The following is a 26,511-nucleotide window of genomic DNA, read 5'->3' as shown; positions in this document are numbered from 1 at the left end:
CATTTTCTCAGATTTCTACTTTGTTAGACATTTAATTCCTAACTGTCTTCTTTTTTGGCAGTTACACATACTGTAACAATGCTTCTGTCCCCCAGAACCCATGTTCACCCACATACCTAATGCAACATACGTCATCTTTACAGGATGTGGTATACATTTGAGTGCACTGTGTTTGTGTGTGTGTGCGTGCGTGCGTTCGTTCATAACGCCGTTTCTAGCCTTTTTGGCACACTAGGTGAGATCCCTATTGCCCCAAATTTGAGCATATGTTTACTATTTTCCATAGCTTTACAAGTGGACACGCCTAGACTTAATTGCTGCAAAAGTGTCAATAATGTCATCATAGGACATCTGCCTGGAAACATCCCTGTTTATGCTCATACAATCAGACATGGCATTGCCACATACCATTTTAAACCCTTTTGAAACTATTCTATATAACTAAAGCTGTAAACAAGAAGTAAACACATACAGATAGGACTGGGGCTTGCCTCTGATGCTTCTCTTCCTACAGTAGCATGTGCCTTGTGATTCTCCAAAAATTTGTTGAGTACACCTGTCATGATTGTTTGAATATAAAACTCTCCAGCATAAACAAACAGATTCTCATAATCTTGCTACACACCCAAATCACTGTCTGTGACTTCAACTGCACTATTACAGCATAAAGAAATGCATTGATGTTTTTAAGTTATTTCTTGATATGCACGGAATTCATGTAAAACTAATTTTTATTTCTATTTTTGTTTTTCTGTTGAAACTATGTTCGTTTGGCAGGTCCACGCTGGTTGTCAAACTTCATAACACTATCACTTGGTCAATTTACACTAAACAGCCATCTCTGATAATGATTTTTTTATTCAACTTTACTATGCTATAATATTCCGCTGCTGAAATGAGCATGACGTGGTAAATCCGTCCCGTGCTAATATGCAGTGTCATGTTTTGCTCGTGATGATGGAGCGACTAGCTTGTAGTAGAACAGAACAATTAACCACTTAGTAACATACCTGTATATTTCGCTTTCTTTTTCTCATCCTCTTTTTTATCTTTACGATACTGAGCCCCTGATGGCTTTGACCTTTTCATGATGATGAAACTAAAACATTTAATCCAGGTAAGCACGGATGACGACGTCCCCTGCCGCCTTCTACATCTCATTTCTCTATTCTCTTCCTAACAGCAGCGGCCACTATCACCAGGGAGACTTGTCACTCAGATAATCGCAAGTTATCATAATGCCTCGAAATGGCAAACGTACGAAACAATAATAATAATAATAAAATATATATATCAAAAAATCTCTTGGTGCGGCGGGGGCTCTCACTGGCGCCCCCCAGCTGTTTGCGCCCTAGTCGACCGCCTAGTTTGCCTATGCCTAGAAACGGCGCTGATTGTGCATATGTACCGGGAATTTAGATTTTTATAAAAATATATGCTCTTCATATGGTGTGGAGGGGAATTGCTGTGACACAGCGATCCTCTCATATAACAAAGTTATAACACTTAAAAATAATAACTTGTAAATCTTGTAACTGTACATTGCTATTATTGTTACAGTGGTGCTTAGGAGCCGTTGTTTACACATTACATCTGCATTTTACTAGAACACCCTCACTAATTTCAGAAGCACATTCAGTGATTTGATAATGGAACCGAGCCTGTGGACTAGAAAAGTGCGTTCTTCTTCCGACACTCAGTTATTATACTGCAGAGGCGGTCCGGTCTGTGGATTCACGCCGATCAGCCTTTTACACTTAAAATTGAAACAATTGTGAATTACAGTTCGTCTTAGATACTTTTAAAGGATCCAATCGAGGTAAGATGAACTTTTATTATGAGCCGAGGGGGAGATTATTTTTTAATTGTGTGTGCATTACATCAGTATGCGAGCTGCGACACTTGTCAATTAGGGTGTCAAAACTATTTTTTAGGATGGCAGTTGCCAGCCCGTGCCGGTGTTGTGTAATATTCGGTTCCTGTGGAAAAACTGTTCCAGTGGGTGGAGTATACGTGAATATTCATGACATTTCCCCTGTTGTGGGCGTGGCCTTGAGACAACACGCAGATGAATGGAACTGAAAATATTAGTGCTTAAATCAAACTCGTTTAATGGATTATTTCGAAACGGTAATGAAGATTCAATGTTAAGCATTAACTGCAATAGTTGACATTTTCAAAACAATGAATATATTATGATAAATCGCCTGTGCTGTTTTGCTTGATTGATTACAGACATTCGGATTTAGGTAAGGACACAGCAGAGCAAACAATGAACGAACAACCAGTTCTAATCTGGGATAGTACAGTTTATTACTTGTGCCCTATTAAAATATTTATAAGCTAGCCTGTTGTAAGTCATCCTTTCATGTTTATTTCGCATATATCCAGTGTTTCTGTTAGCTACTTAAACTACATACCTGAGGAGAATGTTTTATTAATCTTGCAGTCATAATAAACTTTGCAATTTGTACTTTATTATATAATACAGTTCATTAACCTTTAAAGCATTGTTCTGATGGCCCAGTCTTTCTTATATAGGCCAGCAGTTACCTCAAGAATATTATTCTATTATTTTTCAGAAGCTTCATTTTGCTTTTGTGATGCATATCATCATGATGTAAAGTTACTGTCTGTTTCAGACTGGATGTGAGTGCTGAAGTCACTGGTAGCTCTGGCAGTGTGTGATCTGGACATACATGGAGGCTGTTCTCATTGAGTGCCGAGACCCTGTTTTAATAATCTCAGACAGCAGATATTCACTTAATTTTGCTTTGTTAGAGTTGATGAAAAGCATACAACTGTAAAAACAATCCAAATAAAACACTAAAAAATATGACATATTTAATTTGTTTACATGCATGTCACATTAACCAACATCAGAGAACAGTGAACATGAAAGTGTGTTGTTGAATTATTGAAATATTAACTTTATTAATCTCAGGGGGACTTCAAGTAAATATTTTAGTTCAACAGAGTTTGCCTGACAAAAACCTTTGGGAATCCCTGCCCTACAATGTTGAAGATCAGAAATGGTATAATTGTATGTATACTTGTAAAATGAGAAGAAATACTTTTGAATAATATTTTCAAATCTTAAACGCGATTAACACAACATTATGGATTATTAAATTTGAGATGATTTCACCTAGGCTACCATTATAAAACACATGACATGAAAGTAGGTTGTTTTTCAGTGCAACATATGGTCAAAGAACACACAATGCTTTATATAAATATATATAAGTGTGTGTGTGTGTGTGTGTGTGTGTAAGAAATATTTAGTAATATATTTATTAGTTATTTCTCTAAATGGTTTTTTACTCTTAACTAAATACAACCTTAAAAAATAAAGAAAATAATTTCAAAGTTGTATGACTAATTTTTTCGTGGGACATATTTTGAAAAACGTATCAGTGTATTTTTCATACAATGGAAGTCAATGGGCACCAATATTAGTTCTACTGGTTTCCAGTGTTCTTCAGAATATCTTCTTCACAGAAAAAAAAAGAACACAACAGGTGAGTAAATGATGACTAAATAACACCGCCAAGCGTCGCCAAGGGACATTCTAAAACGCTTAACGTGGCTTAATGTACTAAGACAGTGATATTAACAGACCAAACTCACTAAACATCATACTAATAAAGTAAACTATGTAGGCCAACAAAAAAATCAGATGAGTCCTGAATGATCTTAACGCGTTTAATAACAAGTTAAGCTTTTTCCTTCCATAGAAAAACGTTATAAGAAAACGCTTAATATGGCTTAATGTACTAAGAAAGACAGTGATATTAACAGACCAAACTCCGTAAACATCATAGGGCCTACTAATAACTATGTAACACTGTGTACAGAAAAGCAGTTGAGCCCATATAATGTGAACGCAACGTGTTTAAATTCACGAGCGTTTTGCCCAGAAAACTGTTATAAAGAAAACGTTTAACGTCGCTTAATGTAGCCTATAAGTGATATAAAATTCGGCACAAACCAATTTTTATGTATATTATGCTTTATTAGTATAGTGTTTACTAAGTTTGGTCTTTTAATGGCACTGTCTTTTTCTTTATGGGAGGAAAACACGTGTAATTAAATGTGCTGCGTTCATATTCTGGGCTCATCTGGTTTTCTGTCCGTAGTAGGCTATGCTTTATTATTATGGTGTTTACTAAGTTTGGTTCATTAATAACACTGTCTTAATAAATTAAGGCACGTTAAGCTTTTTCACTATGCTTTTTCAGGTTAAGCGCTTTAGAATGTCCCGTCGCGGGGGAATTTAAAATAATGCTCTAAAACCTTACTATAGTATATATATATATATATATATATATATATATATATATATATATATATATATATATATATATATATGTGTGTGTGTGTGTGTGTGTGTGTGTGTCACAGGTGGTGCTTCTGGGTCTTTCGTCAGTTCTGTAGCTGGCAGGTCGTACGGGTCGATGCTGTTAATGTCAAGCATTTTCTCTAAATGACGCTGCTTGGCGGTGTTATTTAGTCTCCCCCAATAGAGCCCCTTTCCTTTCACTTTCTCCTTCTCTTCCCAAAAACTGCACTGTATCGCAAAATGTATTTATTAAATTTATCTGCTCTCTCTCTCTGTTGCTCTTTATCTCGGGCTCGCTGTCGAAGTTACCATAGCAACGAATAGCGTATCCTGCTAATATGGCAGCGCCTTCCCGAAATGCAACGCGGAGTGAAAACATCGTGACGTAACTCCTCATTCTCTATAGTAAGTGGAATAGTCTCTCATTGACGCATTAGGAATGCAGACCTACTGAAAGGTGTGGTTTGGTGGAGCATGGAAAAGGAAAAGCGATTAGACAGCATCTGTACGTCATTATGTCATGATCCCAGCCTGTGTTCCCCTGTCTTGTGTGAGGACTTTCGATTGTTTCCTGTCTTGTGACATGTTTTGTTGTTCATTATAGGCTTTAATGTTCATTAGTCTCCGTAGGTGTGCCTTGTCAGTTCCCTTGGTTACCCTCAGGTAGGGCTGGGCGATTTTTCCGATTTTTCGATTAATTTGAATTTAATGTTTTGCCTCGATTTTATTATTTTTTAAAATCGAGAAATCGCGATTCTGAATAAAATGTTAGCAAGCGTTACAATTAGACATGCTGACAATACAGAAATGATAACCGCATTAGGAGAAGAAAATGATCTGACCTCATGATGGCGCCGGCGCGCCTGATTACCCGCTCTCATGTGACGCTCTATGAGCGTAGAACCAAAGCCACTGGAAGGCAAGCCTGCAACCTTTAGCCAAAAAAGCGTAACGGCTAATGCTAAAGCTCCGCCTGTTTTTTGAATGGATGTCAATGGATGAGAGGCTTCACTATGCTGATTAAACAGCTTTTGTGGGGAAATAGCTAATCATTTAATTAATTGACAGCCTGTTTGCTAATCTTCAGCATGTTTTACACTAAACAATACTTTCGTTGGGAACTATATATAAATTTTAGCTTGATAAAAATGTATTTTTTTTAAGAGAAGGCAGACAAGGGAATGTTGCGACTGATCTCACTGCCATTACATGATAGGCTGAGAGGAGCCACACGTGATTAAGTTAGCCGTTACGCTTTCTCCAATGGTAAGAGATACAGACCCTCTCATTATGGCGCGGACTCCGTGCCAAAATCAAGCGTCCGAACGACCGACCGATCAATCGAACGTCAAACCGAACATCTATCCGAACGTCTTGTACTTTGAGCGTCTAACTGAGCGGGTGACCCACATGACGACCTGACGTGACGCCAGCATCTTGAAATTAACTGGTTTTTAACCACGTAAGGAGCCAAGCTGATGTGTAAAGACTATAAATGGACATTACAGGCACTAATTACATATATTTTATACCTAAATACTAAATACTGAGTCTGCCCCAATCGTCCAGGCTGCACTCTGGGGTTACTCAATCGAGACCGAGACCAGAGAGTGATATTGGTTTAAAAAATATTAAAGGGGCTCTATGTAGGAATGACACCCAGTGGTTGAAATAGGTACTGCAGTCCAAATTTGATTTATCTGTGTTTTAATATGCTGTCGTTCATAGAGATTTTTAGATGGATGCAAAGACTTTTTAGCTCAGGTAGAATCTGCGATTCTCTGACCCAGTTTGTTTGCTGGTTTCCATGGCTGCAATACGCGGTGTTTTCCGCCAACTGGCAACCTGTGATGTCGAAATACTATTGGATAAACTGGCAGCACACGGTTTCGCACAGACCAAAACAAAGACAGACATTCTGACAGGGAACGCACATTTCAAAGTAGAATATCTGGTTGTAGCATTGTTTTTCTGAGAAACAAGTAGGTGAACTTAGCATGTTTCCTAAATATCTGCAAACATATTGGGGTATTTTTATGCTTTATTAAAGTAAAAATCTTACATATAGCCCCTTTAATATATGAAAAAAATATTAATATAAAATATGATGATCACCAACCAAATAATAATTTCTCTTCAAGATATAAATCAATAATACAATAAAAAATAATAGGGAGAAATGGCCTCGAGACCGAGTTCAAGACCTAATCCGAGTCTCGAGTACTACAACACTGCCTCCAAGTCCTGCAGATTCTTCAGTTTTCAAGCATCTTTTGCATATTTGAACCCTTTCTAGCAGTGATTTTGAGATCCATCTTTTCACACTGAGGACAATTGAGGGACTCAAACACAACTATTAAAAAAGGTTCAAACATTCATTGATGCTCAGAAGGAAACACGATGCATTAAGAGCCAGGGATCCTGACAGTCTCCACGTATTGGCAGCAAAAGTGGCCATCCCTGTTTGAAGGCTTGGGTTGCCTTACTGCTTTTGCCCACCAACCTCTCCTGGACCCCGCCGTTAAAACGGTCAACCAACCACTCCGCCACATTCCCCTGGCTTTCCGTGATGGTGTCTCAGCTGAACTTAAGTGGCTGCTGGATGCTGGCATTATCAAACCAGTGGATGCATCACCCTGGGTCTCGACCTGCAAGCAGTGAATAAGGAAGTGATCCCAGATAGGTTTCCATTGCCTACCTTGGAAGAGCTCATTGCTCAGTTCAGTGGCTCAACCATGTTCTCTAAACTGGATCTCAGACAGGGCTACCTACAAGTGCCTCTCCACCCCAGCAGCAGAAACCTCACAGCCTTCGTGACCCATGCAGATGTGTTTCACTACACGTACATGCTATTCGGACTTAGTGCGTCGGCTACAGCCATAGAAGCCGTGCTGTCACAGACCCAGCGGGGTGTGGAGAAGCCCATCGCCTTTGCGTCATGGGCCCTCAATCAGACGGCGCAGCGGTACTCGTGGGGGAAAGTGAAGCATTAGCCTGCATCTGGGCCTGCGAGAGATGGCACTTGTGTCTCTATGGCCACAGACCACTGAAGCTACACCGCTGGTCCAACCGTCTTCACAAATATAACTTTGACCTGAAGTTCACCCCTGGCAGTGACAATGTTGTGGCTGATCTACTGTCCCGCATAAACAAACCAACATGGACCGGGTGGAATGGGACATTGTCCAGATGTTATACACACCCCTCCAGGCTGTCGTATCGTTACAAGAACTGAGGGAGGCATCGGAACAGGACCCGGTCCTTTCTCAACTCCGTGTCTATATTCTGAACGGCTGGCCTCAGGAGGTACCGGAGGGGCTGGCAGCATTTTCCAGAAAAAAGCAGGAGCTGTCCTGCTGGAACGACACCTGTGTGGCACGTGTCATTCCCAGCACCCTATGTGCATGTGTCTTGGCAATGGCTCACAAGAGCCACCTGGGTCACCAGGCCCCCCCACCCTTGCAACCTCTTGTTTGGCCATCGCAGCCCTGGAACCACCTGCAGCTGGACATATGTGGTGAGATACAGGGAGTTCCTCATCACCTACACTTCTTTGTGGTTGTCTATGACCCGCACTCGAAATGGCCCGAGCTCATTGTCAGCGGCTCTGTGACGTCTCAGGTCATAATTAACTTTCTGGACTCTCTGCTTTCCCACTGGGGCCTTCCAAATACTATCACTACTGACAATGGCCTGCAGTTGATCTTGGCTGAGTTCACCACATACCTCAAAAACAAGGGTATTCGCATCCGCACGGCATACTATCACCCCCAAGCTAACAGTGGCATTAAACGCTTCCATCAGTCACTGAAAAACAGTCTCAGGGCACACTTGTTCCAGGGATGGACCTTCTCACAGGCCATTCATCACACGTTGTTGCACTACAGGTCCACCCAACACTCTACAATAGGGGTCTCTCCAGCTTTCCTCATGCTTGGCCGTGGGCTCCACCTTCCCCTCGACAGGCTCAGCCCCACATTGCCTCAGGGACCACTACCGAGGGTCAGGGCCTCTGTTGCTCGCCAGCAGAGGCGGATGAAGCAGAACTTCGATCTCTCAGCACACGCCAAGGTCCCTGACATACAGGCGGCAGATTGGGTCAGGGTTTGCAGGCCCCACAGAGACAACAAACTCGCTTCGTATTGGTTTTCCCCTCTACAAGTTACTCATCAGCTGTGCCCAGTCACCTTCTTGCTCAGCGACGGCACACGGTGGCACGCAAGCCGCCTCCGCAAAGTGCCATCCACGGCATATACAACGGGTGTCACATCTCAAGACACACCCTCTGCTTGGCAGGAAACCCCAGTGCTTCAGCTGACACCTCAGATAGCTCCTGCACGGGTTCCAGACATTCCTATCAACGTGCCAGCTGAGATTTATGCCTGCCCATCACAGGCTGCCCAGCCTCATCCCTGTGTTTCTCCACGGCCTGTTCGCACTCGTTCATGCCAGGGGCACTTACAGGACTTTGTGTCATCATTTCATGTTTGAAAACCCAAAAGGGGCGGGGGGGGAATGTTGTGTTCTCTCACAAGTTTTGTTTGATAATGCATTGAGTTAGTGTTCAGTGATGCAGAGTTTGATTGTGCTGAAAGAATTTTGTTATGCCTGACAATGTATGTGTTCATTTAGTGGGGTCTGAAAACAGTGAGGCTCAGTGTTGTTCCCCATACTGAAGTGTTACCAAAATTTTTATAAAAGGTGACAGATGGTTATTGGAACAGAATTACTGTAATTATGGGCACACTACACAATATCAATAATTCAAAATCTGTTCTCTTTGGCAGAAGTAATGGCAATAAAAACTGCAACCCTATGGTCCTTGATTTTCTCACAGATGAAGAGTTGTATGATTTTTTCCGTAAAAACAAAACAAAGATATCTACAATAGAAGAGCCATTGATGTTTCTCCGCCATCTCAAGGACAATAGACTCATTACAGATGAGCTTTATGTAAGTTTGAATTTCAGACCATATCAATATGAGAAATAAAAATAATCTCATCTAACATTTGTTTACTTTTACTTTTGAAGCAAAAGCTTGAGAACAGCAATGACGATAATGACATGTATCATGCGTTGGAGTATATTCAAAAGTGTGGAAAGAAGAAGGTTAGAAAGTTCTGGGAATGCGTGGACCAGGAGCACATTTTACAGCGTTACCCCCAACTCTCTGAAATCACTGAAACTCTGAAGAACTGTGAGAATCTGTTTAGCTATCTGTCTGTCTATTTATCTATTTCTCTGTCTGAGACTGACAGTGGTTTTATTGTAATATTGCACTGAGATCTGCAGCACTGCTGATTTATTTCCTAATTCTTGTTTCTAATTCCTCAGCTCTCAAGAGTGAGCCAAACAAAAAAACACGAGAGAGATCTAAGGATAGAGACGCAGGAAGGGAAAGAGAGGTTAAAAAGAGGAAGACGGAAGGCAACTCTGTGAGTAACCAAGCTGGCCCATCATCACAAAGCACTAAAAACCAGAGGAAGAAATTTGAACATGTGGACAAAGGTTCTCTTAAAAATGGTGAGGAAAAAAAAAATATTGGTTAGAGCAACTGATGCATTGATTATTTGATTTACCAGTTACCTGTCAGTCAGTCTATCTGTCTAAAAAATTATGTCACAGTGAAAGAGTTCAAACTGCATTTGAATAAAATAATTGTAAACAATATGATTTATGCACTAACTCAAGCAGAAACTCCAGCACAATGGGCTGAAACACTCATGATAATAGATTTTGAAACAAACACATTTTGCTATCTGCACTTCATAGCTTTCGGCATTTTCACTCTTCATTTGCATAATTTCAAAACTTTTTGGATGCTGTTGTCTGCTCTCATTGCTTTCTCCAATCTGCTGTCAATTCCACAATTCCCCACGCACATGTAGCTTGTCTCCCATATAGAACTTAGTCAGGTTAGACTGCATATTGAATTTTACATGGATGAAAACAAGGCAGTGAGGGATAGACTTACAGTCTTTACAATGGCATGCACTGAATAAAGGTCCTACATCACTTAATTTTTACAACTTCCCAAAAATGTTTTACGGAATTTTTAGCTGCTGAAAGTTTTTATTTTCTTGGGAAGACATTTCGTCCACTGAAGAGTTTATATGCTGTTAAACAATCCACTGAATGCACTGTACTTCTGTCCCTCACAGCCTTTAATTTCTGAAATTCTTGTCAAAAATTAAACATGGCACTACCCTGACAAATCAAGCGTATAGCGTTAGTTCTGACAGGTCACGTCAGTCAAGCTCGCATCAGCTGACACTCAGCAGATTCACATTGACCTATAGGAATAAGATACCTATCAACAGTCGTATATATATGGTCCATTCAGTATTATCAGCAGCTTAGTGCATTGCTCAGGAGGCTAATTACCCTCCCCCGTCCCCAGCTACTCCTTTGTCCAGTCAGGACTTGCCCTTCTATATTTCTTTTGATCAAACACATTTCTTCAATTATGTTGTTACATTAATTATTGTCATTAAGAAAATTAATGATATTGCAATACTTGGTTCTGTTCTGTTTACCCTAAGGGGGGTTATCACTGCTCTGCTCTTATGCATATTAGGCTGCATGGATGGGCAGGGAGTTTTTTCCCAGAACATAACCATACCGCCAATACAAACTGTATGCTAACTGCCATCTTTGACGATAGTGATCCTGACAGAAAGGCCTGTATGGATTAATTGAAACACTCTGCTCATTTCACACCAGTGGACACGTTCTGTGACTGCCTGTGGCTTCAGATTCTTTCAGAACTGCCTCCGCGTTGGGAGCGTAGGCCTAAATGTTGGGAACCCAATCTGTCTCTCTCTCTGTCTGAGACTGACAGTGGTTTTATTGTAATATCACATTGAGGTCTGCAGCATTGCTGATTTATTCCCTAATTCTAGTTTCTAATTCCTCAGCTCTTAAGAATGAGCCAAGCAAAAAACCACAAGAGCGATCTAAGGATGGAGGCACAGGAAAGGAAAGAGAGATTAAAAAGAAAAGGACAGAAGGCAGTAACCAAGCTGGCCCATTATCACAAAGCACTAAAAGCAAGATGAAGACATCTGGACATGTGGGGAGAGGTGAGTTCTCTGAAAAATGGTGTTAACACACATTAAATAAACTCTGATTTGATGTTGTCAGAGACTCATTTTCCGTAGGCCCTTTGTTCAACTCTATGATACAACACAATATTGAAATTATACATCAAACTAAAGAAATGCCAAACAGCATATAAAATGGTAAACGGCCCAAAAAGAAGGGAACAAAATACAAAAATGTCCTAGCCCTCACTTTTCCTGAAGCCTTACTCTAGCTCTGAATCTATGTTTATTTTGTTCATGAACAGATTGGTGTTTTTGAACAAACCTTTTAACTAAAAAAAATCCTCTCATTTACTTTCATACACTGACTTGCATTTCTAATTTACTGACATCCCTCCCCTTGAGATCTAATTTGAAGCATATGACTTTTTTGTTGGCTTTTTTTTTTTTTTTTTTTTTGCCTGTAAAGACTGAATAGCACAATCCAATAGTGATTTATTTTGGGGGACTTTGAAGGAGCATTTTATAGGGTTGTAAACAGTGAATGAATACACCACTTTACTAACTGAGAGTCAGTCAGTCATCTCGTTTATGAACGAGGATCTGACCATGCTTTTAGGTCAGTAGTGGTGTAGCGTGAATCACTGTGTAATGTGTACTTTTACAGGGGTACTTTCTGCTTTTTGTTCTCTGTATATTAATCAGTGTAATACTTTGCTGAAATTTTATATAAAGAAAAAAAAAAAACATTTACAGTTGTGGGTGTCACTGCATAGTTTGCATGCAATAATTTATAAGAAACATGAAACATTGCTAAAACTGTTTGTTTTAGCATTTTAATTTTGACCCCTTTTTCTTTTTCACCCAAGAGGAAGAAAAGGACCTCTGGGATATGCCTGAACACAAGGAATGGCTTCCTGTCAGATGTGGGGAAAAAGAAGCCCTTCTTAACAGAGAAAAACTTCGTGGATATAATAGTAAGTGGCCCTTATTATTTAAATGTTTTGCGGTCTCAAAGCAGCATTGTCTTATATCTGCTGACTGTAATGAAACCCCAGAGTTGTATGGTCTTTTTATAAACATAGCATTAGTGTATAATAATAATAATAAGTTCTGCATTAATATCCTTTTGTGTAAAAATGAATATTGTGCTTCCTTATAAATAGTGAACTTTGATTTACTTGGAAAAAGTAGACACCACTGATAAATAAAAGCTGCATGCTTGATATTAATATACATAAACGTACACACACATCCTAATTAACAAACAAGTCACACATACAATTCTTTTTTCTTTTTTTTTCTGAAACGATTTTCATCTATTCCATGTCATCTAACTCTCATTAGAGTATTAGTAGACTGTTAGGTTAGAAATAGGTGTTAGGGTTTGGTTTAGTAGAAAAAGTTGATGTACTTGCAAAGTTACTTGTAGTCCGTAGAATGTCTGTTGGGGAGCATCAAAATAAAGTGTTAGCAGATATTAAGCAGTCAGTCTACTAATACTCAAATGACTGCTAGTTGACATGGAGTTGCAAAGTTACTAATAGTCAGTAGAATGTCTAAAGTAGACCATCAAATTTAAGTGTTACCAAAAAAATGTCCCTTTCTCTCAGAAAACAGGAAATGCATTAAATATCGCAAAGAAATGATCACACCTTCTCAATTTGAGGAAATGGCTGGAAAAGAGAAAAGCAGGAAGTGGAAAACAAGCATATTATGCCAAGACAAAACAATCCAGGATCTTCTAGATGTGAGAACAGAATGAGTTTATCCATCCTGGGATCAGTCTATTAATAATTACTGATTAACTGACAAACAGACACTTTCTTCTGAATTTCATGGGTTTACTAACTCAGTACTTTGATACATTTTGCCCACATATGAAACAGTATACTTTCAGTTGTTTGTCTTTAGATAACGACAACATTAAAATGGTACTTTTTTTTCTCTGTGCATCTTTAACATGGTTTAATTTTCTTTTCAGGAGGGTCGTTTGGAGATGCCGGGTACTAAGAGAAGAAATACTTACCGTGAATGATGTACCATAAAAAGTCACAATATTGATCTCATAAATACACCAGTTTTTTTTTTTTTTTTTTAATTTCTCTTTCAATAAAATCCAACAATTAATGGACTGTTTTAGTGTGATTCTTGAAATAAAGCATTTCTGTTATCTTAAAAAGATATTATTTAACTGATGTTGTAAGGCTTACCTGAAGAGGGCAGCACTATTACATGAAAAGTTCAGTGCAGATCAGTAAAGGAGAGATGCACACAGCTATAATAGCATATGGTACTAAATGAGAGTTGTCCTCTGATAGTGTTGTATTGCTGTATTGGTGTTATTGTATGTTTAGTTGATAAATTTATGTAAATATAAATGTTCTATGTAAGATTACTCATACCAATTTGAGATACATGATATAAAGATGATGATCAGCCAAAGGGTGGGCATGAACACCAAGGCAAGAAAACACCTTCGGAACTAAGCTTTTACTTAGCAAGTGAGCCTAAAGGACTGCAGCTAAGCTTGAAAAATCCTAAAGGATATGGTTGAATCAATTAATTATGTATGGCTTGTGTTATGATGCCCAGGGCAATAAAGGACAATAAATAGTTTAATAAAATACAGTTTAATAACAAAACTGTATTAACACCACATGACTTTGCCATGATAACATGTGTATTAGTTTTTTATTTTTTTTTTTATTTACTAATGTTACAATAGTAATGTTAATAATTTGCACAATTTAAAAATGTATTCTTATATGTTGAGACATGTTCAGTCAAAAAGAATGCATTGCATTAGGACAGACCAAAGTGTTGCATCCTTTTGTGAATGTTTTCTCATTTTTATTTTCACTCATGCAAATCAGCTTTCCAGGAAGTGGACCAAGAATCAGCTTTCAGTTTCGTTTCTGAGTGTAGGAGGGGAAGTACTGCAGACAACTCAACATGGTGGAACCCGTCCACTGCCTGCTGTTCAAATAATGCAGATGATACGACAGCCTCCTTCATAAAATGACTCTTTCAGAGCGTTCCAGTATCTGACTGGCTGAGTGAAAACAGAATTAGAAATAAAGGACAGCAAAGGATAAAAAGAGGAGGATGAAGAAACAAAACTGTAAGAAGAGACAAGAGATGGAGTTGTCCTCCGTCTGCAAACCCAAGAAGAAGAAACAAGCCAAGAAACAAAACTGCCCCAGTGAGTCCAAAGTATTTTTGCTAACAAAATGACAGAACAGCGATGAATATGAAGTAATGAACACGTATGTTCTTTAAAATATGAAGAGGTGCACATTTAAATCTTCTAATGCATTTTTTTCACTGAACTGATTTAATTGTACTTGTTTCAGAGTCGTCTGCAGGACACAAAAACTCTCAAAATAAATCTCAACTTCCTGTTACATGTGGTCATAAAGAGGGCGTCTTGCATTTGAAGAAATATAATAACAGTAGGTGCAGAAACGTTTCTATATGTTAAAGAATTCAGTAGTTTATGAGGAGCTAAGCTGTTGAATGTCTCAAATAACATCCAGAAGCTCTAAATCTAGTCATCTCAATAGTGTTTGAATAAACTGTTTTTCTGTCCTTAGAACAGAAGTGCATCTTCAGTGAAGGCCAGTGGTTCAAGCCCACTGAGTTTGAGAAGTTTGGGATGAAAGACAGGAACAAAAAGTGGAGAATCAGCATCCTTTGCACAGGCATTCCACTCCAGAAACTCATAGATGTACATAAGACCGGTTTCAATAATTAATCAATACTAACAGTTTCAACTAATGCTCTTGTGTGCAATTATAATTAGCATTTTGTTTTTTAAACATGGAACTCATTAGAGAAACTGAAGTTAAATAACAGTTCCCTGATATAAAAATGGACAGAGCGGAGATAACATAACACCAATGATGACATATTTAAGTAAGTTTGACATATTCTAACTTTGTGCTATTTTCTATTCATAGGATGGCTTTCTTTCACCTACAAACTTTCAGAAAAGCAAGGTTCAGAATTCACAGGTTTGGCTGCTTTTGGATGCTTTTCAGATTTGATGCAGGAATTAACCTTTCTAGACTGAAGCTTTCAAGTGTGACTTAAGTTAAGTGTGACCAAGGCGTTCATCAGAATTTCTCCTTTTATGTTCTGCAGAAGAAAAAAAGCCCTGTGGGTTTGGAAAAAAAGGGTGAGTAAATTATGAAAAAAAAAAAAAAAAGTTTTTAAATAGAAAATAAATATTCCTTTAAATAAGATTTTACAACAGTTATTCAGAAAGATATTTAATAAAATATTTTGCTTCCTGAATGTTTGTGTATTTGAATCAGATGAGAAGATCAGTGACAGTCAAGCAGTGGATGATGATGATGATGATGATGATGATGTTATTGACATGAGCAAATTTGAAGGTTCAACCCTCCCTGTTACCTGTGGTTCTGACTCTGGCATCCTACACAAATGTCGCTTTGCCAAAGGTGTGTGAGTGGGCACATTTTTAAAATTAATTACTACATATATTAACATATTGCGTGATGGACAAATATGTTTTATATTTAGCGGCTCCAAAAAGTATCTGGAAACTTCAGGCACACCTAAAAATGTCTGATTGTCATTGCATTAGATACAAATAACAAACCAAGTGTCATTTATTTAAAAAAAGATAGAGCACAAATATACTTTGAAAAAAAAATATGCCTCAACAATAGTTTATTTTTAAGTGAAAAGCAATAAACATGTACTTCAGACAATAACACGTTTAGTTAAAAACATGTCCATAGTTACTACACCTGACAATTTCTGGCTGCATTTAATTGCAGGTGCCACTGGTTTGATATTTTGTCTATTGCAATGACATTCAGACATTTTAAATAATTTTAGGTATGATGCATAACTCTTAGAGACTGTTAAACTATGGTCCAGACTCAGAGTATGGTTCAATGTTGTTATCCCAGGGCATCGTGGGAGATGCATAAGAACAGAAAACTTCTGGCTCACACCCTGAGGATTTCATCAGACTGAACAAACCAGATGGAACATGGAGGAAAGACATTGTGACCTATGGGATACCTCTAGGACAACTTATAATGGTAAAAAATGAGTCATTGTGTCAGAAAGTTCACATTTAAAGCTCTTTGAAATAATTTGACTATTAAAACACTGTGTTCTCACGATCTTCCCAGAAAAGAGTTTTGGAACCGCATATGATAAATTGTGATTGTGAGATTTGTGAAGAACAAGATCAATACCTAGTAAGACATCATCACTCACAATTACAGCCACATCAGAACGTCAACATGACCACCAAACATTTCAGAATTCTTTAAATGTTTAATTTCTTTATGAACTCTTGTCCCAGCAGAATGATGACGTGTGTTTCGTGTGTGACTCTGGGGGAGATCTTGTGTGTTGTGACGAATGTCCACGAGCTTTTCATTCACACTGTCACCTACCAGCTGCAGACGGAGACTCACTTGGGTGAGAGAGAGAAATCATGCTGGTTTGGACAAACTAAACAGCTGACTTTGTGTAATATTGTGTGTTTTGTCTGTACAGAAGCAAGTGGAGCTGCACATTCTGTGTGATGAAGAAAACAGAAGATTCCAGTCAAAAGACCCAACAGGAAGTTTTGAGCAGTCCAGTCTCTCAGTACACACTGGTAAAGTCATATATATCACACACTCCACTCTTCCACCAAGGCACTAGCAAGGTCTCACTGGGCATCTTTCTTCTTGTGTTTTTGTCAGAGTTAGTAGAAAGGTCTCTTTAGCATCCTTAAAGGTACACTATGTAACGTTTGGCCTCTGTAGCAGTTAAAAAACAAAACTGCATTTTGCAGCAGAACATTGTTTTGGTTGTGCTTCAGCTCTGTGTGCGGATGAATATGGTTCTTTCTCATAACTAAAATATAGAGAGATTATCCCACTGCTCATAAAATATTTACTTCTAAGCTTAAGAGATGTAACCAGTTTAGATGGAAAGGATCTCAAGCTGACTAGCTGAAGACGTTACTGTAGATACATCCATCAATAGACACGGTACTTCCTTGAAAATAAATTCCAGCACAGCTCTACAACAAATATCATGAAATGACCCTTCACAATAGATAATGCTTTACAATGAACACTGTTAGAGAGCTACATATAGCAATTTATCTGTTATACATTACAAAATACATTATTTACCTGTTGAGTAATAAAAATGCCATCTCCGTTTTGCTTTAACAACATTTCAGATTCAGGTGATTCCCTGGAGGCTGGAGATTCAGCTGCTATAAGTCAACCTTTCTCGCCTTTTGTGACAACTAACCTATGCCACTCCCACACCATTATTTAAATTTTGTTCGTTTCGAACAAAAGAAAGTTACACAGTGTACCTTTAAGTTATTGTAAATGTGACCTAAATTGTCTTCCGCCTGTAAACTGTTAGTGTCTTAAGGAAAAATAGTTTATGGTTCGTCAAACAAGTATGAACGTTGATCAGTTGGGATTTACACCTTCATCCAGTTTGACTCCTGTGTGATCATTTAGAGATCTGATCACACATATCCTGGCAAAATGCAAATTGCCACTTACATATTACATAAGATTGCATTACCTAAAAAATGTCTGAAAACAGTGCTGTGTTTGGTGAGAGAAATGAGAAAAACAAGATTCCAAGTGTAATTGTCAGGGTTGTAGTGTAGAGATAGTCGCTCAACGAAGAAGATGCAATAACCAAAGATGCTACATTTAAATCCAACAACATAAACACAGGGGAATTATTGCTACACTACTTTAAACTAAGACTTTCAATACCAGACAGCGACTAGGGATAAACTGAGAGCTTAAATAGAGCAACCAAACTAGATGAACTGAACAAGCAACACCTGAACTGAATATACAATCAATTAGTAACAATAGAAACTGATCAGAAGGGAACAGAACCAATTAGCAAAGACAGCCACTCTTGAAACGGGGAAACATAACTGAAAATTAGCATGAAGAAAATACAAATTGTAAACATAAGCAAACTAACTCAGAATGTGACAGTAATCCAGTGAAATAATTCAATAATTTTGTTGATCAGATGAGCAAACCATCATAGTGCAGTTTTGGAAGCAGAAAAAATAAAGCATAACCTCCTTAAATATTACTTGTGTTGCTGATTGGAGATAAAAGCACATCTTCTTTTACACCTTCATTAGATAATGCACACACACTACACTGTTTTACAGTCTGTTTTTCTCTGTATTTGATTGTTTCAGCACTGTCAGTACCTGCTGTTACACCTGCTACATGAGAGCATGACTGACCCCTGCACTAATGTAAATCTCATCTTTAGCAGCTTCATCTTCCTCTTTGTCATTATTTAAAGCTCTTATATGTGGTGTACATGTATGTGACGTCTGCACTGCTGGTGTTCAGGTTTCAGGATACAGTAAAAACATTTGTGGTCCCATGATGCTGGGCAGAGTGAAGCTGAACCTGGAGAATAACGATTATAAAACAGTGCAAGAGTTTGTCTCTGATATTGAACAGATTTTCAACAACTGTTGCACCTCCAGCGGAGTGAGTTTTATTCAAACTTTATGCAACTCTTCCAGTGCAAGAATCTTAACTGTTTACCATCTCATTTTATATACTAAATTCTGCCTTTTTCTCCCCCTCTCTCTTTTCTCTGTAGGATAATGACTCCAGTAAAATGAACTCTAGGCTGAAGGAAGCATTCAAGAAGAAGTTTAAAACTGTCTTTAATCTCCTATAACGTCATGCTGTGGGTTGATTATGTCAATATGTCAATACAGAAGTTACTATTGGGTTTTTATATTTAAAACAACAAGAGGACATTCATTTTAATAACTGACAGTATTTGAATGACAGCAACCATGGTCAACCTCCAGTCATTTAGCCTGTTCGTGTCAATGTACCTTAAAGGTGAAGTGTGTCATTTTTTGTGCCCTTAGCACAAAGTAGGTTTCCTGAACAGTCAAGTGGGTTTCCTAAACAGTCATTACATTTTCTATTGTTCATACAATAGAAAATGTAATCCACAGCCCTGCTCCAAATTCACAGTATTGGTTGAAGTTGTTTGACCACTCAAATAAACACTGTACTGTTTTAAAAGTACTTCAGTGTCAGCTATTTGAACTCTTTTGGAAATGAACCTAAAATGCTTTATTTATAGTTGACTCTACATATTAAGCTGGGATTAAAGAACGAATTTCAATGTAAAAAAATACACATAAAATGTACAAGTACAATGGTAAGTGATCAGGTGGGAATTAGGAAGGCAGAACTACTGAAAGGTGTAGTTTAGGTGAAGCAAGCAAAAGGAAAGGAGAATTGTCTGTGTTTGTGGGTACATACTTGACATTTCATTTTCTTTTCTGTGTCACTGTGTGCTTGAGGCAAATACAATAGGCCAGCGTGCTCTCGTGAATTTAAGGAGAATATATTTTAATATAATTTATCTATCATTCTGTCTTCTCTCTGTTTTTGGCCTATAAACCTTCAGACTTTTCAAAACTTCATTTTTTATGTCTTGAAAACCATTGCTTTTTTAGTTAAAATGAGTTATGAATTTCTTTGAAGTCCTGTTTATTTTAATTTTACTTTCTTACATTTAACATTCATAATATGAATTCAAATTTAACTCAATTTAAATTCATGAATTGATTTGTAATTTAAAAGGAATTTTCAATTCAGTTCTGAATGATCCAGTTTTTATCTTCACCTTAAGTTCATTTTTTATTGTTGTTCTCCTAAGTAAATGATCACGTGCAATTCTAACTTAGTTATTCATTAGGAATGCAGACCTAGCCTACTGAAAGGTGTGGTTAGAAGGAGCTTGAAAAGGAAAAGAGATTAGACAGAGTCATACGTCATTATCTGTAAGAAAGAGAGAAGAAACAAAAACGGCAAGTCGTGGACACACCAAGGTGAGCACATAAATTGAATTATTACTAATTCCAATTTTAATGTTGTATTTTATGATTTGTTTTCTTTTTAAACTTTCACTCAAATACCAAAACAGCCCAGTCGAGGAAGCCACTTTCAGTTTTGTTTTAGCGTCACAGTAGCTATTCATTAGATCTCAGTCTCATAATGTTTAATGTGAATCTATTTTTTATTTATTTTTTTCTATATGATTTGGTCAACTTTTCTGCAAACAATATAGCATGGACTATTAAGTCCACTTCATAAAGCTGAAATAATGAAGAGAATATAATGGTGTCTTATAAAATAACCCTTGTCTATCACAGAATATTTTTTAGCTTTACATGGTTCTGCAGTCAGGTCATTTCTGTACTGTACAAGGACATTTTTAATGAAAGTGTAAAAATGCTACAGTAAAAATCAGTTCATTCGTACTGTAACTGATTTAAATACAATAAATGTAATCTTGCTGTAAAATTGCATAAAATTATTAAAAGCAATAAAAATATTTTAATAACACACAATGTTAATTTTTTTATTGTTAATTTTAAAACTGCAGTGAATATCACAATTAGAATTCTGCATTTTCCCTTAATTATTTCATTCTTTGATTTCATTATGAAAATTCCCTCCATTAGTAGTCATATTCCTGTTATATCTCTTGTTAATAACAGCCTAATGTACCTATAAATTAAGACACTTAATTGTATTCTTGCAAAGACTATGGTCATGATTGTAACCTCTATGAGAAATGTATAATTAATGTTAAGCGTATTTCAGAGAACCACAGGACATGGAAGAAGAGTCGGTCACAGACACTGAGTCTGAATCAGAACCAGACAGGAATAGATTGAGCAGCACAGGATCTGAGAGTCTGAGTGATAATGGCACAGAAAAAAGAGGGGAAAAGTGGGAAAAAAGGAATATAAAGAAACGAAGCTGTAACCAGCCAGGTCCTTCCTCTCTCTGTACACCTAGCAAGAAGCGACAATCCAAAGGTAGCCAAAGACCCAGAGTGAGCTTTCCAAATGTATTTCACCACTAACATTACAAAACAAGTAGATAAATTAATAAGATGTTCATTACAAAGATTAGAGTTGTACATGTAACACTGCTCTGTCTGTAATATTTTTGATCTGAAGCTCATGTCCTGTTTCAGAATCCAGCCAGTATTTGAGACAAGATCAATCTGAACTTTTTGTTACATGTGGGGATAAAGAAGGTGTCCTGTATGTGGAGAAATATAATGACAGTACAGGTGCAGGTTTGATATATCTGTGAAGTCCTTTGTTGAAGAATGTCTTAAAAACATTGGCAGTGGTTAAATTAACTGTATCAACTTTTCTGTCTTTAGTTCAGAAATGCATCTTCAGTGAAGGCCAGTGGTTCAAGCCAAATGAATTTGAGAGGTTTGGAGGAAAAGAGAAGAACAAAAAGTGGAAGATTAGCATCTGTTGCAATGGTATTTCACTCCAGAAACTCATAGAGGTGAGCAGAGCAGTTTTGACTAATGCACACTCAAGTGCAATTATATTTAGCATTCACTTATCGTTTTACTGACCCTGATTTTATGAATGAATTGTTAGTAAATCCACATTTGTGTGTGCATTCTAGTGAAATGTACAACAGTTCCCTGAAATAAAATGAACAGAAATAAAATAAATTGACACTAAATATTATTAATATATCGATCTGAGCAGATCTTCGGTCTTTGTCTTTTCATTCCGTTCATAGAATGGATGTCTTTCGTCCTTTAAGAAAAGGAGGGTTCAGAATGAACAGGTTTGACTGTTTTTGCACACAACTAGCACAAAAATAACCCGAAACATGACTGATAAACTTGGTTTAATAACAGTGTTTATCTGCTGCTCAGGAAAATTCCCCTGAATCCTCACCCATTTATGGCCGGCTCAGAAGAAGAAAGGTTGATCCTGATTGAGATTCACATGTAGCTCAAAAAAACATTTATAAACAGAATCTCAGCTAAACATGGTTGAAATATCTTTTCCCATGTTTCACAGTACTGATGTACATGCATTTTTTTCACAGTGTAGGAGACAGCTGTTGTTCTCCAGCTCAGGTCAGTATGACCCTTAACCAGACAATATGCTTATTAATGTAACACATATAGTTCCCTTTCGAAAGGGAACTCTACACTGCGTTGAAACGCATATGGGGAACGCCATCACGTGAACCGGTGTCTGAAAGCAATATCAACTCCCACCAATCCTATTGGCTGGCGACAGCCTATGACATCATCATAGACACGACCCGGAAGTATAAAAGGGGCGCCAGAGAAGCAGTCAGTGTCTTTTCGTCTTCAGGGACTGTTCTGTCTGATCGCGATTCCTCGAATCTGGTAAGAAATATTTATACCATGTCTAAAAAACGCTTCAGGAAGTGTGTGGATCCATGTCCCAGGTTTTTGACACCTGATGACACACACAATCTATGCATTATCTGTCTGGGAGAGGAGCATGCACGGACAGTGCTTGAGGGCGCTGTCTGTGTAAATTATGAGCGTCTTTCTAAGACGCTCCGCTCGCGTCTGGCCATCTTCTCGAGGGAAGATGGGCCGGCATCTGTGCCTGGTGGTTCTGGTCCCGCTCGTGCCAAGGCAGAGCGGCGGCTGAAATCATGGGGCTCTGAGCGGTTCCTTTCTGGCCATAACCCGACAGCCCCCGTGAGCCTTCCATTCCTTCCTGATCTACATGTTGAGATCGAGAAGGCATGGAAGAACCCATACTTGGCTCGTATTCACAGGCATCAGCGGGCTAATTTCGCTGATGTTGAGGGATTGAGCCAGCATGGGTATGTATCAATGCCCCCTAATGACGAGACGTTTGCAAACTATCTCGTCACAGGGCGGGCTCCGACACTCAAAGCTCCGGTCCTGCCTTCTAAGCCCCTTAAGATGACTTCTCGTTTGAATGGCAGGGCAAACGCCGCAGCGGGTCAGGCTGGTGCTGCTTTACACACTATGGCAGTGCTCCAAGCTTACCAGGCTGACCTGCTGAAGGATCTGGATCAGGGGCAAGGGTTGTCCCCTGAGGCGGTAGAAGAGCTGCGCCGCACCACAGATCTAGCTCCCCGGGCCACTAAACAGACTGCTGCCTCGGTTGGAAGATCGATGGCAGCAATGGTGGCCACGGAGAGACATCTGTGGCTGAACATGGCTGACATCGGGGAGAAAGAAAAGGGCTTTCTCCTCGATGCACCAGTTTCACTGAACTTTTTTGGTACCTTTTTTGGGCCTCCTTTAGAACATGATGGCGTACCCCTCTTGTTTAAAGAGTAAAAGGTGTTTTACTGAGTACACTGCTTGTCGGATTGTGTTGAGGTAGACTGTTATGTGGGCACTCTACAGTCTTTTTCTGCTAGTTTAACTCGTTTCAATCTGAACGAGTTCCCAGGTTGTGGGTTCTTGCTTTACCAGCAATTAAGCTGCTTTAGGTGTGTGGCCTTCACAGGCCGCCCTTTAAGCTATCCCCCTCACATCTGGGTGTCCTTTAAGCAGATTAAGCATGTAGTTTCACATGTTGGCCTTTTGCAAGGCTGCTGTGATATATTTCTACACGATGTAGAACTATGTCATGTTGTAGGCCCCTTTTTGGGCCTCCATGATTTTGTGCCTACAGTACATTTTATGTTAGGTTGAGCCCAGTACTCCCTTCGCTTGAAGGTCGTTATGCATAGTACTTAGCTCCCTAAGTCTGGTCAGTGGTTGAAGGCCTCTCTGAGGCCTCCCTGTTTAAGATCAGCCCCTAGGCTGGCTGTACTCCCCTTGTCTGGGTCCCTCTAGAGTGCACAGCCTCCTCAGTGCAAATAATCAGGCGCTGAGTAGATCCTAGGATTGAGCAGAGTGTTGCTCCCCTCATTGGTAAAGGTAAAAAGCGCTAAGCTGAGTCCTGCTCTCCAGAATGCCCGTCTCTACGTTCTGGTCTGAGTTGGTTACTGCCTCTTGCAGTCACTCTTACTGGATATCTTCTCTGAAGAATGTGAATTGAGACTCGTCGAATTTAGACAGGTCGTTGGCCAAGACTAGGTTTCTGTGAGACCAGGTCGGCCTCCCTGGTGGCAATCAGGGTCGAGTATGTTCCCCTGATAAGTGACTGGCTAGGGTTCCTTCGGCCCCCTGGCCACATTCCCTTAAAGGTACCCTCTTTTCTCTGAAAAGAAGTTTGGTCCCAGAAGCCTTTGAGTGGCCTTGGTAGGCCTTCTGTGGAAGGCCTCTTTGAGGCTTATAGCTTGGGCTGTTGGCCATAGGGAGTGCTGTCACTGACAGCCTATGTGTGACCCGTAGGGGGAGTGATTCTGGCATTTCAGTTGAAATTGCTAGTTCTTACATTTGTCTAGCCATTTGGCATGCACTCCCCTCAGCATGGCGGCGTGGATGTATCGTTCCTCATATGCGTTTCAACACAGTGTAGAGTTCCCTTTCGAAAGGGAATGTCTCAGGTTACATATGTAACCATGGTTCCCTGAGAACAGGGAACGAGACACTGCGTTTCCTAGCCATGCACCAGGGTTGCCTGCTGAACAGTCCCTTCAGACGATAAGGTACTGACTGCTTCTCTGGCACCCCTTTTATACTTCCGGGTTGCGTCTATGATGACGTCATAGGCTGTCGCCGGCCAATAGGATTAGCAGGAATTGATATTGCTTTCAGAAACCGTTTCAACGCACTGTCTTGTTCCCTGTTCTCAGGGAACCATGGTTACATACGTATCCTGAGACGTTTTCTTTTGGGTCATTCCGTGTCAAATCAACCAGAGGTCCCCGGCTCAAATTTTTGATTTTGTTAATATTTTTTTCTGTTGAAAGACAAACATAAATAGTGATGAAAGCCAAAATATTAAATGTCACAGATGTATATTTACCGAGTAATGCACTATTTTGTAGAGGGGGGTCAAAACAATAATTTTCACCTGAGATTTGGAGCCAATTTACAGGGGTGTAAAAATGACTTTAGAAAGATGGCAACAAGGAAAACAAGGAAACTTTTAAACTATTTAAAACAAGGAACTTTTGTTTGTTATTTTGGCCCTGTCGGCTCCTGAATCACAAGTCCCAATTTTAAAGTCAATAAATTTATCATTGTTCAATTTCATTACATTTCTCAGAGTTTTTCACATTTCACCCTTTCCCCTAGACGGGGCGTAACAGTCTATTAGTAAAATCTGTTGACTTTAGCAATCTTTGTTTCATTATATGCCAACAGTGACAGTTCAAAAATGGTAAAAAGCACTTCTTGTGTTTTTTGCCTCAAGTTTGCATGCCTGTAACTCAAGAAGTATTAAAGATATCTTAATATCCTTTTAGATTCTGGTTCTTAACAAACTTTCCTTTTGGTATTTTCATTTTAAAGGCCCTTGATGGTTCAATCCCAGAGAAATGGAGATCTTAATGCGGATCCATTAGTAAATTTGAAAATAGTACACAATTTCAGTGGTCAAAAACCAAATGTGGGTCACTTTGCATACAGCTGATACTTTTTTTTATTTTAAAGAGGAATATCTAAAGAACAAATAATGAAACTAGAAATGTATCTCGTGTTTTTCTATCAACACAATTGCATAGAACATACCTGAGTGCCATAAATATTCTTTTTCCAAAGTTTGCATGCCTGTAACTCTAAAAGTATTCAAGATATCTTAATATCCTTATAGATTCTCGTTCTTAATAAACTTTCCTTTTGAAATCTTCATTTTCAAGGCCCTATATATTTCAGTCTGTTTAAAAAGTTACCTACATTTGGTTTGTGACCATTGAAAATGGGTAAAATTTAACAATTTGGAGTCACATTGGGGTCCCAATAGCTACGGGGCCTTAAAAATAAAGATTTCAAAAGAAAAGTTTATTAAGAACGAGAATCTAGAACAGGGTTAGGCCTACTTAAGACAATATTTGTCTTTACAAGTGTTTACAAGTGCAGTTTATTATCATTAGCACTTTAATGGTTGTCCTATTTAAAGTGTCACTGAACATGAAAAATGGCATATAAAAAAAAGGATTAATAGCTTGTCTTGCTGTATTCTTAATGCACAAATGCATAAAGAAAAACAAGAACTGATTAAAAGAAGTCCTTATTCATAGTGAAATGTCTGCATTGTTTTCACAAGTAATTTCAGGTCTGGTTGTTGTTCACTGGCTGATGAGACAGTTTGTCAGTAAGACGAAAACATTGCACTTTTTATAGTCAATTTATACTCCATTGC

The 26,511-nt window shown here is 38.7% G+C and overlaps 2 protein-coding genes and 1 pseudogene across 24 annotated transcripts in view; all 3 read left to right on the top strand.

The window, feature by feature from the left end:
• The first annotated feature begins 4,373 nt into the window (after nucleotides 1–4,373).
• si:dkey-68o6.8 (nuclear body protein SP140-like protein) lies at nucleotides 4,374–13,522 on the top strand. Of its 10 annotated transcripts, none has more exons than XM_051886461.1 (9): nucleotides 4,780–4,847; nucleotides 8,975–9,043; nucleotides 9,133–9,295; nucleotides 9,376–9,541; nucleotides 9,679–9,867; nucleotides 11,262–11,426; nucleotides 12,257–12,364; nucleotides 13,001–13,137; nucleotides 13,372–13,522. In XM_051886461.1, exons 3-9 carry the CDS (start codon nucleotides 9,158–9,160, stop codon nucleotides 13,423–13,425), a joined length of 957 nt encoding a protein of 318 aa, XP_051742421.1. In that variant the 5' UTR covers nucleotides 4,780–4,847; nucleotides 8,975–9,043; nucleotides 9,133–9,157; the 3' UTR covers nucleotides 13,426–13,522. The 10 variants fall into 10 exon arrangements, with proteins under 10 accessions (XP_051742423.1, XP_051742419.1, XP_051742420.1 ...); XM_051886457.1 differs by having other exon boundaries at nucleotides 4,782–4,847; nucleotides 9,130–9,295; XM_051886458.1 differs by having other exon boundaries at nucleotides 4,786–4,892.
• Nucleotides 13,523–14,300: 778 nt separating this feature from the next.
• Nucleotides 14,301–19,483, top strand: LOC127508472 (nuclear body protein SP140-like protein; annotated as a pseudogene).
• A 220-nt stretch (nucleotides 19,484–19,703) lies between these two features.
• Nucleotides 19,704–26,511, top strand: part of LOC127508459 (nuclear body protein SP140-like) — a 29,191-nt gene continuing 22,383 nt past the window's right edge. For 10 of the 14 annotated variants that reach the window (XM_051886413.1, XM_051886420.1, XM_051886411.1 and 7 more), the window contains exons 1-7: nucleotides 19,704–20,295; nucleotides 21,074–21,291; nucleotides 21,453–21,557; nucleotides 21,648–21,781; nucleotides 22,028–22,075; nucleotides 22,167–22,217; nucleotides 22,343–22,373. In XM_051886413.1, the coding sequence (XP_051742373.1) occupies nucleotides 21,087–21,291; nucleotides 21,453–21,557; nucleotides 21,648–21,781; nucleotides 22,028–22,075; nucleotides 22,167–22,217; nucleotides 22,343–22,373 (574 nt within the window). In that variant the 5' untranslated portion in view covers nucleotides 19,704–20,295; nucleotides 21,074–21,086. The remainder of the gene's footprint in view (nucleotides 20,296–21,073; nucleotides 21,292–21,452; nucleotides 21,558–21,647; nucleotides 21,782–22,027; nucleotides 22,076–22,166; nucleotides 22,218–22,342; nucleotides 22,374–26,511) is intronic. The other 4 variants (XM_051886419.1, XM_051886417.1, XM_051886412.1 and 1 more) reach the window with 3 other exon arrangements.

This window comes from Ctenopharyngodon idella, chromosome 3 (genome assembly GCF_019924925.1).
Source record: "Ctenopharyngodon idella isolate HZGC_01 chromosome 3, HZGC01, whole genome shotgun sequence".
NCBI classification, from domain to species: domain Eukaryota; kingdom Metazoa; phylum Chordata; class Actinopteri; order Cypriniformes; family Xenocyprididae; genus Ctenopharyngodon; species Ctenopharyngodon idella.
Note: the sequence above shows the minus strand (reverse complement) of the source record. Positions and strands in the feature narration are given on the sequence as shown.

What these genes read in the sequence shown, in the direction of transcription:
- si:dkey-68o6.8 (XM_051886455.1), top strand. Translation starts at nt 4,953, where the DNA reads ATGTTCATTAGTCTCCGTAGGTGTGCCTTGTCAGTTCCCTTGGTTACC. An exon ending in GTTCCCTTGGTTACCCTCAG is followed by an intron (nt 5,006 to 9,129) that starts GTAGGGCTGGGC and finishes TCTCTTTGGCAG; the next exon opens with AAGTAATGGCAATAAAAACT. An exon ending in ATCTGGACATGTGGGGAGAG is followed by an intron (nt 11,427 to 12,256) that starts GTGAGTTCTCTG and finishes TTTTCACCCAAG; the next exon opens with AGGAAGAAAAGGACCTCTGG.